The 14,155-nt window shown below is 43.8% G+C and overlaps 1 protein-coding gene across 1 annotated transcript in view; it reads right to left on the bottom strand.

Moving 5' to 3' along the window:
• Positions 1–14,155, bottom strand: part of itgb5 (integrin, beta 5) — a 72,764-nt gene that overhangs the window by 9,422 nt on the left and 49,187 nt on the right. Inside the window, exons 11-13 of the mRNA XM_029711461.1 lie at positions 2,837–3,059; positions 1,861–1,961; positions 424–543 (exon numbers count right to left, since the gene is read on the bottom strand). Of these exons, the coding sequence (XP_029567321.1) occupies positions 424–543; positions 1,861–1,961; positions 2,837–3,059 (444 nt within the window). The remainder of the gene's footprint in view (positions 1–423; positions 544–1,860; positions 1,962–2,836; positions 3,060–14,155) is intronic.

The following is a 14,155-nucleotide window of genomic DNA, read 5'->3' as shown; positions in this document are numbered from 1 at the left end:
CCTTATATAAACTAACTCAGTAAAACCTATAAAATTGTTGCGTTTATATTTTTTGTTCAGTATATATATATATATTTTAAATAAATAAATGAGAGAAATAGATAGATAGAGACAGGAACATAGACAAAGGGAGATGCAAGAAAAAAACTGTCAAACAATCATACAGAATAGCTGTTTAAAAACAGGACTCGTTTACACAAAAACATCTAAATCTAATATCATAACCCCATTGTCCAATAGAGTGCATGTCCACAAGAGGCCTAGACTGACACTCGCCAGATAATAACAAACAGACATGGTATACAGTATTTCATACTGCAACACATGGCCTTCTCTGCTATTGTTTTATCCTCCATTTTTTTGAATGTGAAGAGAAGCATCTGGCTGATATGTTACGTCCATGTTTTCTGTAGCAGTACTGACCTGGCTCTTTGAGCGCGGTGAGGACTGACATGCCGTTGGCGTGTTCAGAGTACATGAACTTCATCACACACTCGTTCTCCGTCTTGTACAAGCAAAGGACAGCGTTTGGGTCTTCCGTTTCTGTAAGAGAACAAAAAGAGGGAGGGGCACTGCTGAGACACAAGCAAGAAAAAAAGCTGCCGAAACTTACTGAGAGAAGAAACAGAAAGACAGAAGAAAACAAGAGAATGGTGAGAGCTCCAACAAGACAACAATGTGGGAAAATCTATCAAGATGCATTGCTTTATTGTGAAATCACTCTTGGATAAGTGATTGATCGCATTCCACAGTAAGGACAGAGCTATTTGCTTTGCTTTTTTGTTCTTGTGAACTCTATCATTCAAATATTCTAAATGCCTTGGGGACTGAGGAATTAGACTAGCTCTAACCCCATCCACCTTATTCCATCTCCCCTCGCTTCCCTCCAGCCTCGTCTCCCCTCTCTGCTTTCGGCGGGAGAGAAGTTTCTGGAATGTACATGCAGAGTGTATTAGGGGAGGTTGGAATAGCAGAGTGAGAACGCAGTGAAACAGAGCAGATCCAGGACCGTGAGGGGAGGGCCTTAAGATATAACAATACCTTTAAATCTAGAGCCCATGGTGTGTCTGAAACGGCACCCTATTGCCATCTCAGCATCACAATGTCCCCACAAGCAACATTAACATATTAAAACATTCCTAGTTAACTATCCCCCGCAATGCAAAATGCTGAAGGGATCCAGACGGACCAAACACTGGGACTGTCTATGTTCCACTTAAGACCTGTGGGTTTTAAAAGACAGCACGTGATGACAGTTTAGAGTTATGGGTGCAGGTAGAGTTACATGTTTGTTTAGAGGGTGGGGTAGATGGGGAGTAGGCAGGGGGCATCATGTTTTAATGGGGCTGCGTGTCTTTGAAATAAATGATGGGTTTGGCTGCATGGCACTGCCCGTTATTATAAGCTGCTACCTGGAGGACAGAACAGAAGATGTCCGTCCGCTCTGCCACTAGAGACCCAGACTGACACTCGCCAGAAAATAACAAACAGACACCCACTCTGGACTGGAGAGGGTATATTTATTTTCATAAGTAATTACAGATGAGGCGTATGGGCGTGTGTGTGGGTTGGAGAAGCGTGCGTTACTTTGGTCTGAGCTAACTCGTCAGAGCAGCTGGGTCATGTCACATTAGCTAAAACAGCTCAAAAGGTACGTGCGCCGTGTTTTGGAAAGGCTGAGCACAATAAGAGTGGGAGAGAGCTAATAAACTAGAACAAGGGAAGACGTCTGTAATACATCAACAACAAACTGCTGCAGACGCTAACCACAAATGTTGATACTCCTCTGTGTGTGTGTGCACGTGTGTGTGTGCGTGTGTCTCTCTCTGCTGGCCAGCTGATGTTGTTTTGTTTACTCACTAAGCGTTTCCACAGTGATGATCTCGTCCTTGCATAGCCGCTGGCAGGTCTGGTTGTCGGAGAGTCTTCCGGAGTCGAAAAGCCGGCACTCGATGCATTCCCTGGAGTGGAGAGAGAGATAGATGACAGAGCGACAAGAGAGACCGTGCGTGGCATAATTACACAGATCATACGTGCCGTGTTTACAGGAGCACAGAAGTGACCAGGCCTTGAGTTTAAGGTCAGTTTATGGTCAAGGGTCACACCCAAAATGTTGACCTTTAACCTCTGAAATGAGAGCCATGTGTGAGTATAGGAGCATGCTGGGAGGGTACCACTGTGACAGCCCGCTGATACACTCTGCTCCTGACATAGGATGAGTGATTAGAGTGAGGAGTTGGGGTCGTAAACCTTTTGCTTTTTCGGAAGACACCAATGGAATGGGAGCCGTCTTAACATCCTTCTTAAGCGCAAATCATAGTCCACAGTCGCTGAGACACGATAGTCTGGCATCCCATTGTGACATAGCCGTGTGGCTCTGCGACTACAATCCATGGGGGGCGCACAGCCCAAAAGCACACATCCTCACAATTCCCAACCAACCGGTATGCCTCTCCTATTCATTTAAAAGAGTTGACAGTTGGACAAATTGCACGAGCTGCGCTGAGAATTAGAAAAGATGGAAAGCCAATGGTCTAATATTCCTGGAACACTGCTGTGCATCCGCGTACACGTTTGGTACTCTGACAGACCCTTTATAGAAATAATCTAGACAGTTATATGTGTCTTAAATCCTTTTTGTACCTTTGTACCTTAATGCATGGTAATGGATGATATGCGTCTTACCATGATAGGTCAAATCACAGCTTCAGGTGCACATTAGAAACCCCTGGACACTTAGGACATGGTTGACCCTGCTCTCCCTCCCTACTCTTCTTCTTGCCTTGCATCTCTCCCTCTCTTCCACTCCACACAGCCCTTCCTCTCTGTCCCGTACCTTTTGGTGCCACAGGCATCAGGGCAGGTGGGGCATTTCTCACAGGTGTCCCCGAAGGCCCCTGGTTCTGTACACTGGCAGTGGCCGCACGCACAGCTGCCTCGCCCACTACAGATCTTCCCGTCATCAGACACACAGGAAGACGTGTCCGTGGAACAGTTACAGTTGTCTCCGATGTAGCCCGCATGGCACTTACACTCCCCACAGTGGCACTCTCCGTGACCTGAGAAGAGACAGGAGGTAAGGAGGGGGAGACTATGAGGACAGTCATCACAGACAGTTTCAAGCGGTATTAAACACAGGTCCATATGGTAGAGACAAGGAGCTTTAAAGGGGCAATATGCAGTTGATACATACATTTGGTCTTATAAATGCATGAAATGGACCCATTGATTCTTGAAGAATATAACTATAAATGCTTAGTTCAACAGTCGTACCTCATCAGAACGCAAAATAGAAACTTGTTTGTATCCAATGTTTGTAAACAAAGTAAATGTAAACACTGTATATCCTCAAAACATGATTAAAACTATCATTTTGATATCATCGATGGTCTGTCCTTGACATGAATTTGAGCGTGGACACATTTCTCCAAGCCCAGGCGGGAAGACGCTTTGTTATCGTTTTAACTGCTGATTAGATTAAAGAAAAAAACATACACCTACACATTCTACAAAAGGACATTCTAACTGGGAAGAAAGTTCAAACATTAAGAAACTATAGACAATACAGCCATTCACAATCATTCGGCTTAACCCAAATTGTTATGGATCACAAAAGCTGTGTTCTTCCTTGCCCCTGGGCTCCCGAGTGGCGAGGCGGTCTAAGGCACTGCATCTCAGTGCTAGAGGCGTCACTACAGACACCCTGGTTCGAATCCAGGCTGTATCACAACCGGCCGTGATTGGAAGTCCCATATGGGGCACAATTAGCCCAGTGTCGCCCGGGTTTGGCTGGTTTAGGCCGTCATTGTAAATAAGAATTTGTTCTTAACTGACTTGCCTAGTTAAATAAAAGGTTACATTTCATCAGTCATGATTTCACCAGTCATGAACAACTGGAGTACTTTCAATTATTCCAGTTTGGGCTTAGAATCAACAATGAGCATGCAAGCCTAACAAACTTAAATGGAACGAAGCTTATCGACATTGGAAGCAGCCCAAGGTGAAGCTAAGCCTTAAGGGTGTGATGTCAGAGTGGAGTTAATCACTGTTCAAACACTGATTTGTCTCAGTAGCGGTGGTGTGTGTGTGTGTGTGTGTGTGTGTGTTGGGGGGGCCTAGGGGCAGATCTCACAGTAACACACAGTAGGCTGGGTTCTTCAGACAAGACAAATAACCCCTTAAAAGCTTTATCAAAGTAAAACAATTAGTCTACTGTAAAACATTTTTTAAAGAAAAGCTTTTTGTGCATATGGACAATTTCTGGGATCTTTTATTTCAGCACATGAAACATGGGACCAACTCTACATGTTGTGTTTCTATTTTAGTTGAGTATAGGTAGAAGAGAGAGATCTTTCCTAATCCAGGTGTTTTAGCCTAGTCCCCTCTAATGGCAGGAGAATTCCACTGGGTTTAAGTATTAAGAAAGCCTAATACTATAAAAAACTTTAAACGTTGAACAACATGGGGCTAACTAACCAGTCTGAATCTTGCAGCAACACAATGATGCTAAACTGCTAGCGTACTGCGTGATGTTTCATCTACGGAGACGTTTTTTAAAGCTTGTTCTAGAATCTACAGAAGAATTACATTCTGTTGTGGTACAGTAGAGATGTATGCCGACTGACAGACAGGGCCCAGAGAATGTGGACCGCCTAACAAATGTAATTAATGCTGTCTGAGTAGGATGTTCATTGTTTTGGACACACTACACCCTTAAATCATGGTAATAAGTTCCAGGTTGAAGTGCCCCGCCGAAAGATGCTAGTGTGCTGGCCCACATGGGGGAAAATGTAGAAAACAGTTGCTTTCAAACTAGGGATTTCGTGGCTAATTGAAGGAAGTAATTTTGAACATAGATTATGCATATATGAACTACACGTCGACACATCTAGCCCAAAGTGAGAGGTTTAAAAAAAACGTTCTTAGTCGCCAATGTACCAGAACATGTCTTAATAGGATTTGTGCTGTTTTTAAGGACTATATTTTAAGAGGTGGAAAAGTTGAGTCTGGTCAGATTAAATCTTTCCTGTGGTTTATGATCATGTCGTTGCCACGCCCAACAACGGTCACTGATGGCGGCCAGTAGCACAAACAGGGTGTATGTGTGTGCGCCTCCAGGTCCCGGTGGCTGAGTCACTGTGAGCAAGGCCTGGGAACGTGTCTTTAAACAGAGGGCATTGCTGGGAAATTCATAGCGTGAGCGGCAATGTAACAGTAGATCAGGGCTTTACAACCCTGTTCCTGGAGAGATACCATCCTGAAGGTTTTCGCTCCAACCCTAATCTAGCGCACCTGATTCTAATGATTAGCTGGTTGATAACTAACCTGATTTCAGTTTAGTTACAACTGGGGCTGGAGTGAAAACCTACAGGATGGTAGCTCTCCAGGAACAGGGTTGGAGAGCGCTACAGTAGATTCATCTTGGAGGTTTGTTTGGGTAACGCTCACTTGACTGTCTACATGACAGTGACTACTGCCTCGTTGCTGCTACAATATTGTATTCAAACACTGAGGCATGCCCTAACGTGCTGCGGTTTCCCCTATTACCTACTTCTCAATATTGTGTGTGTGTCTCAAACCAAACTTTGTCACATGCGCAGAATACAGTGCAGACCTTACCATGAAATAGTTTTGGTAAGTCGGTTAGGACATCTACTTTGTGCATGACAAGTCATTTTTCCAACAATTGTTTACAGATTATTTCACTTATAATTCCCTGTATCACAATTCCAATGGGTCGAAGTTTACATACACTAAGTTGACTGTGCCTTTAAACAGCTTGGAAAATTCCAGAAAATGATGTCATGGCTTTAGAAGGTTCTGATTGGCTAATTGACATTTTTGAGTCAATTGGAGGTGTACCTGTGGATGCATTTCAAGGCCTACCTTCAAACTCAGTGCCTCTTTGCTTGACATCATGGGAAAATCAAAAGAAGTCAGCCAAGACCTCAGAAAAATAAATTGTAGACCTCCACAAGTCTGGTTCATCCTTGGGAGCAATTTCCAAACGCCTGAAGGTACCACGTTCATCTGTACAAGCAATACTATGCAAGTATAAACACCATGGGACCACGCAGCCGTCATACCGCTCAGGAAGGAGACGTGTTCCGTCTCCTAGAGATGAACGTACTTTTGTGCGAAACGTGCAAATCAATCCCAGAACAACAGCAAAGGACCTTGAAGATGCTGGAGGAAAAGTATCTATATAGTACAAAAGTATCTATATCCACAGTAAAACGAGTCCTATATCGACATAACCTGAAAGGCCGCTCAGCAAGGAAGAAGCCACTGCTCCAAAACCGCCATAAAAAAGCCAGACTACGGTTTGCAACTGCACATGGGGACAAAGATCATACTTTTTGAGAAATGTCCTCTGGTCTGATGAAACAAAAATAGAACTGTTTGGCCATAATGACCATCGTTATGTTTGGAGGAAAAAAGGGGGATGCTTGCAAGCTGAAGAACACCATCCCAACCGTGAAGCACGGGTGTGGCAGCATCATGTTGTGGGGGTGCTTTGCTGCAGGAGGGACTGGTGCACTTCACAAAATAGATGGCATCATGAGGAAGGGAAATTATGTGGATATATTGAAGCAACATCAAGACATCAGTCAGGAAGTTAACGCTTGGTCGCAAATGGGTCTTCTAAATGGACAATGACCCCAAGCATACTTCCAAAGTTGTGGCAAAATGGCTTAAGGACAACAAAGTCAAGGTATTGGAGTGGCCATCACAAAGCCTTGACCTCAATCCCATAGAAAATTTGTGGGCAGAACTGAAAATGCGTGTGCGAGCAAGGAGGCCTACAAACCTGACTCAGTTACACCAGCTCTGTCTGGAGGAATGGGCCAAAATGCACCCAACTTATTGTGGGAAGCATCCCGAAATGTTTGACCCAAGTTAAACAATTTAAAGGCAATGCTACCAAATACTAATTGAGTGTATGTAAACTTCTGACCCACTGGGAATGTGGTGAAAGAAATAAAAGCTGAAATAATTCTCTCTACCATTCTGACATTTCACATTCTTAAAATAAAGTGGTGATCCTAACTGACCTAAGACAGGGAATTTTTCCTAGGATTAAATGTCAAGAATTGTGAAAAAATTAGTTTAAATGTCTTTGGCTAAGGTGTATGTAAACTTCCGACTTCAACTGTAGGTCCTGGATGGCAGGAAGCTTGGCCCCAGTGATGTACTGGGCCGCAGGCACTACCCTCTGTAGCGCCTTACGGTCAGACGCCGAGCAGTTGCCATACCAGGCGGTGATGCAACCGGTCAGGATGTTCTCGATGGTGCAGCTGTAGAAGTTTTTGGGGATCTGGGGACCCATGCCAAATCTTTTCAATCTCCTGAGGGGAAAAAGGTGTTGTCGTGCCCTCTTCACGACTGTCTTGGTATGCTTGATCATGTTAGTTTGTTGGTGATGTGGATACCAAGGAACTTTGAACTCTTGACCTGCTCAACTACAGCCCCATCGATGTTAACGGGGGCCTGTTGAGCCCGCCTTTTCCTGTAATCCACGATCGGCTCCTTTGTCTTGCTCACATTGGGGGAGAGGTTGTATTCCTGGCACCACACTGCCAGGTTTCTGACCTCCTCCCTATAGGCTGTCTCATCGTTGTCTGTGATTCGGCCTACCACTGTTGTGTCGTCAGCAAACTTAATGATGTTGTTGGAATCGTGTTTGGCCACGCAGTTGTGGGTGAACCGGGAGTACGGGAGGGGACTAAGCACACACCCCCGAGGGGCCCCAGTGTTGAGGATCAGCATGGCAGACATGGTGTTGCCTACTCTCACCACCCGGAGGCCACCCCTCAGGAAGTCCAGGATCCAGTTGCAGAGGGAGGTGTTTAGTCCCAGGGTCCTTAGCTTAGTGATGAGCTTTGAGGGCACTATGGTGTTGAATGCTGAGCTGTAGTCAATGAACAGCATTCTCACATAGGTGTTCCTTTTGGCCAGATGGGAAAGGGCAGTGTGGAGTGTGATTGAGATTGCATCATCTGTGGATCTGTTGGGGCGGTATGCGAATCGGAGTGGGTCCAGGGTATCTGGGAGGATGCTGTTGATGTGTGTGTGCGCGCGCGTGTGTTTGTCTGTGAGAGAAAGAGTGTTTTTAAATAACAGAGTGAGGAGGCAGAGAGCCTAGGACATGTCGATGAGGATCAGTAGAGCTGGTTTAATGTCATCTGGTGTAAAATGGCCCAGGGAAGTCAGGACTAAAAGCAGTACAAGTATTTCCTCTGATAGCATCAAGACCATTTCTCTTCTGATTGAAGGTCAGTACTGGTGTGGACTCGTCATCATGGTCACACAGCCCTACTAATAATCCTTATCCCTGAAAGACCCTTTACATCATTTGGTTGGTTACTATGGGTATTCAATCAGATAGGGCTACAGTACATCTAAAACACTATAGGTCTGATTTTCCATTGGGCATGGGTCACCAACAGACATGCTCTTTATCTAGCTGCAGACAGAGTTCACTGAGAAAGCATACGGGGTAATGTAGCAATACATTATAAAAATACCCAACTGTACGTAACAACTAGCACACATTCCATAATCGTCACCTAATTCCACTCACACCCTGAAAGAGATGTGCATTTGGCATAATGCATGGGTACTGGTCTGGTGCTGTTAACCATCATAGCCTTGTACTGTTGTTGTTATTCAGCAGTTTAGATTTTGCTTATCTTTTCCCCTCTAATGACTTGGTCATCCTGACATCCAGGCCAGCACGCCAGGCAGAGAGATCAAACAGAGGCTGTCACAAATGGCACAATATTCCCTATTTAGTTCACCACTTTTGACGAGGGCCCATCGGGATGCAGACTTGGGGATGCAGGCTTAGCCTCAGATAAACTGAGCCATAATGAGGGGAGAACCAACCCACTTCATCCCAGTCAGACAAGCTTGGCATGCTGCTGCAGAGGCCATTCCTCCCAGCTCTGCAAGCTCTCACTGTCGCCCCCCCCCCCCCCCCACCACCACAGTCTCTCTCTCTCCTCTGTCAGGATTCAGGTCACTGAGTTAAGTTAATGCACATCTCGCATCACTGCCATTCTGGCTAAAGAACAGCTCTCTTTCTGACAGAGAACAACAAGCGAGATACAGGCAGAAAAGGACCAACCAATGTGTCATCTATCCCTTTCACAGCCAAAGCCCAGCTTAGCTCAGTCCAGGGCACTAAGCCAAGTCAAAGCAACCAAATCACACGTGTGGGAGTGCAGATCTAACAAGCCCCAGAGAGAGAGAGAGAAAGTCATTCAAACAACTAAAGTGGCAAGTTGGGCTGAGTGTGTTGTTGCCTCCCTCAGTGCTGGGGTTAGCACAAAAAATATAGGCCTGGAATATAAGGTGATATATAGGTGAAGTATAGGGTTTCAATGTGTTGGGTATAAGGTTGGCTGATTGGCTGACTTCAGAGCAGGATAATATGGAACCTAAGAAGTGTTAGAGAGGCAGGTAAGTGTGGGTTAGTTAGAGAATGGCTGATGCACTGTTGGCCTATGGATTTGTAAATGCGATAGAGTGGCGAGATTCAACTGTAAAACAAATGAGAGAAAGGTAAACTTTATGCAGGCCGCTTCATAATAGGCTCCAATATAAACAATGTTCCCATACCGAGTTATTACTTAAGTCTGGACCAACTGCTGTGTTTCCAAATACAGTATTTCCTGTTGCCTGAGACTGTCCAAACTCCTGCTGACTCACTGCTCTCTGTCCTTCTCACAACACAGACCGGACAGACCAGACAGACCAGACAGACCAGACAGAAAAAAAAGAAAAAAAAAACAGGAAGAGAAGGAATCATTCAACTTATTTAGAACTGCTGTGAGCCTGGGGCTGGTTGAAAGCGTCAACTGTAGCTCTCTACTGCTTTTGATTCTGTTGCTCATATGGACCAAAATAGTATTTTAATGAAAAAAGTACAGCTTAAAAACAAAAATGGGTCACTGAAATGTTAAGCCCCCCCCCACTTTAGAGTAGAAAGAATTTAAACATCTGTTAAAAGCAAAAACACTACATGGACTGTACAACACATGGATCCCATGTTGACGACACAAAATGTGTTGTTGCTCGAGTCAATAGAAAACATACATGACTTCACTGACTTAAGTCATTTCTATGGGTTTAAAACCAAAACAGAGTGCATATACTGTCCACACAGAACACAACCACACATGTTTAACACAAACGATTATTTGTGCTGTCTTTTCACAACAACTCTGTCTTGGCTTCCTGCCCTGTAGAAGGACCCTAAAGAACTCAAACCAAGATTACACATCCCCTATCTGGTGTTGCCGTGGCCACACAGGGATACTAGAATCTCCCCATGCGGATAGTCAGACACTTCTACCAGAGGCAGTGACTCCGGTATAACAGTAGGAAACACACTTTCTGAAGTTCCTTCTCTCAGTTGAGCACAGTGATGTGAGGAATGAGGATAGGTAGTCAATAATGGGGAAAAGAAGACATTTGGATGATGTCAAACCTCGGCCCAGGGTGGTAGGGCTGGTTCATGCTAGGGCTGAGATGGAGAGAGATTGAGGAGAGGAAGCAAGTATTATTTTATTAGGTAAGCCAATAGGTAAGGATGGAAGCTGGGCCCTGCTGCGCTCGAGTGGTATGGCTGATTGATGGAGCCGAGATGGCAATTGAGATGTAAAGAATGGACCTTGCTGCGTTCCACAGTGTCCCAGACTAAAGCTATAAAGACATACTGTATACTGGAGTCATAGGCGCCCGTTTAAAACTGGAATCCTTAAACTGTCAGTTCGTTTGGGATATTACAACAACAAAGACGCGCAAACAGCGAATACTGTGTTTATCCCCTCTGACATCATCACGCGCCCAATAGAGCAGCAGATGATGTACTGGAATCTTTTTGACCACCCTGCTCCACGCACCTCACCTCCGTTTTGTCCTCAAAACAAAAACAAATAACCAAGGTGCTGGGGCCGGACCGTGCTGCTGTTGCCATCTTTAAAGACAAGCCTTTAAACTTCTTTATAATCTCTTTTCTAGATATGGGAAAAGGCCTTGTCATGGATATTTTTTTATTTAACCTTTATTTAAACAGGCAAGTCAGTTAAGAACAAAATTCTTATTTTACCATGACGGCCTACCCTGGCCAAACCCTCCCATAACCCGGACGACACTGGGCCAATTGTGCGCCACTCTATGGGACCCCCGATCACAGCCGGGTTGTGATACAGCCCGGGGTCGAACCAGGGTCTGTAGTGACGCCCCTAGCACTGAGATGCAGTGCCTTAGACCGCTGCGCCACTCGGGAGCCCCTTATGGTGGAGCATCTTGATGTACAGTAAGAAAGAATTAGTAATAGGCTACATTCATCCCTCTTCAAAACCTATTTAAAGTACAGGTGGATTCAGTCAATCATGCTATCCTATTTTAGAAGACTGAAAGACAAAGTGAGAACTACTGTCGTAGGTTTGAAACCCGATTTCAAAGAGCTACAGGCATCAATTATTACACTGGGACACTCCCTTTGCTTGGGAAGTCTACTCTCTAATGATCGCTTTGAAAGCAGAACAATAAATCGCCATAACCACATGGCTTAATTAAGTTTTCAAAAGAGATTGGAACTTATTTTGAACGAATGCAGGCTTTGTGTTTCTGGCTGCTGTACAAACGCACCATACAAACCCAACAGAGAGAAGAAGTCAGAGCACAGCTGCCAAGAGGCTCAAAACGTAGAGACATTCCCAATTCCCCATCACAACAGAGCACAGCATTCCCAGATGGTCAGCACACTGCCAAAGAGTAAAGAGATGGTTTCACAACGGGGGGAGAAAACCACAAAAACTACAGGGGGAGAGAGAGAGAGAGACTCTAAGCCCTGCAAAGTGTCAACAATGTGACAGAGGCCTCTGTAAACAGATCAGCCAGAGCTCTTCCACTTCAGTGAAGGAAACTTTGCTGAGATTTGATATTCACACAATAAAATTTTAAACCCAAAGTTAATTAATTAAAAATGCTAAACTTAAAAAAACAATGCACATTTTGGGGGTTTATAGTAGAGGTCGACCGATTATGATTTTTCAACGCCGATACCAATACCGATTATTGGAGGGCCATTTAAAAAAAATTGTAATAATGACAATTACAACAATACTGAATGAACACTTATTTTAACTTAATATAATACATCAATAAAATCAATTTAGCCTCAAATAAATAATGAAACATGTTCAATTTGGTTTAAATAATGCAAAAACAAAGTGTTGGAGAAGAAAGTAAAAGTGCAATATGTGCCATGTAAGAAAGCTAACATTTAAGTTCCTTGCTCAGAACATGAGAACATATGAAAGCTGGTGGTTCCTTTTAACATGAGTCTTCAATATTCCCAGGTAAGAAGTTTTAGGTTGTAGTTATTATATGAATTATCGGACAATTTCTCTCTATACGATTTGTATTTCATATACCTTTGACTATTGGATGTTCTTATAGGCACTTTAGTATTGCCAGTGTAACAGTATAGCTTCCGTCCCTCTCCTCACTCCTACCTGGGCTCGAACCAGGAACACATCGACAACAGCCACACTCGAAGCAGTGTTACCCATGCAGAGCAAGGGAAACAACTACTCCAAGTCTCAGAGCGAGTGACGTTTGAAACGCTATTAGCGCGCACCCGCTAACTACAGGCTTGAAGTCATAAACGACAGGCTTGAAGTCATAAACAGCGCAATGCATTGCCAAGGGCTGCTTGCAAAACGCACGAAAGTGCTGTTTTGAATGAATGCTTACGAGCCTGCTGATGCCTACCATCGCTCAGTCAGACTGCTCTATCAAATCATAGACTTAATTAATTATAACAACATACAGAAACACGAGCCTTAGGTCATTAATATGGTCGAATCCAGAAACTATCACGTTTATTCTTTCAGTGAAATACGGAACCGTTCCGTATTTTATCTAACGGGTGGCATCCATAAGTCTAAATATTCCTGTTACATTGCACAACATTCAATGTTATGTCATAATTACGTAAAATTCTGGCAAATTAGTTCGCAACGAGCCTGGTGGCCCAAACTGTTGCATATACCCTGACTCTGCGTGCAATGAATGGAAGAGAAATGACAATTTTACCTGGTTAATATTGCCTGCTAACCTGGATTTCTTTTAGCTAAATACGCAGCTTTAAAAATATATACTTCTGTGTATTGATTTTAAGAAAGGCATGGATGTTTATGGTTAGGTACAGCCGTGCAACGATTGTGCTTTTTTCGCAAATGCGCTTTTGTAAATCAGCCCCCATTTGGCGAAGTTGGCTGTCTTTGTTAGGAAGAAATAGTCTTCACAGTTCACAACGAGCCAGGTGGCCCAAACTGCTGCATATACCCTAACTCTGTTGCAGAGGTGACACATTTTCCCTAGTTAAAAGAAATTCATGTTAGCAGGCAATATTAACAAAATATGCAGGTTTAAAAATATATACTTGTGTATTGATTTTAAGAAAAGACATTGATGTTTAGGTAGAAGTTGGAGCAACGACCGTCCTTTTTCGCGAATGCGCACCGTATCGATTATATGCAACGCAGGACAGGCTAGATAAACTAGTAATATCATCAACCATGTGTAGTTAACTAGTGATTATGATTGATTGATTGTTTTTTTTATAAGAAAAGTTTAATGCTAGCTAACAACTTACCTTGGCTTCTTACTGCATTCGCGTAACAGGCAGGCTCCTCGTGGAGTGCAACGTAAAGCAGATGGTTAGAGCGTTGGACTAGTTAACATAAGGTTGCATCCCCAAGCTGACAAGGTAAAAATCTGTCGTTCTGCCCCTGAACATGGCAGTTAACCCACCGTTCCTACGCCGTCATTGAAAATAAGAATGTGTTCTTAACTGACTTGCCTAGTTGAATAAAGGTTAAAAAAAATGTACAAAAAAATTGGCAAAACCGATTACCGATTGTTATGAAAACTTGAAATCGGCCCTAATTAAATCGGCCATTCCGATTAAATCGGTCGACCTCTAGTTTATAGTGACATTACTAAGATATTTCGTAGAGTGTGGTCTATGCTACGACCCCAGGCCTTCAATCAGAAGTCAAAGACCAAGAGGTAATACCATTCTCCTGAAAAACATGGTCTGAATGAGGCATTATCAGCTGCTAATCCGCATGTC

This window comes from Salmo trutta, chromosome 24 (assembly GCF_901001165.1).
Source record: "Salmo trutta chromosome 24, fSalTru1.1, whole genome shotgun sequence".
Taxonomy (NCBI): domain Eukaryota; kingdom Metazoa; phylum Chordata; class Actinopteri; order Salmoniformes; family Salmonidae; genus Salmo; species Salmo trutta.
Note: the sequence above shows the minus strand (reverse complement) of the source record. Positions and strands in the feature narration are given on the sequence as shown.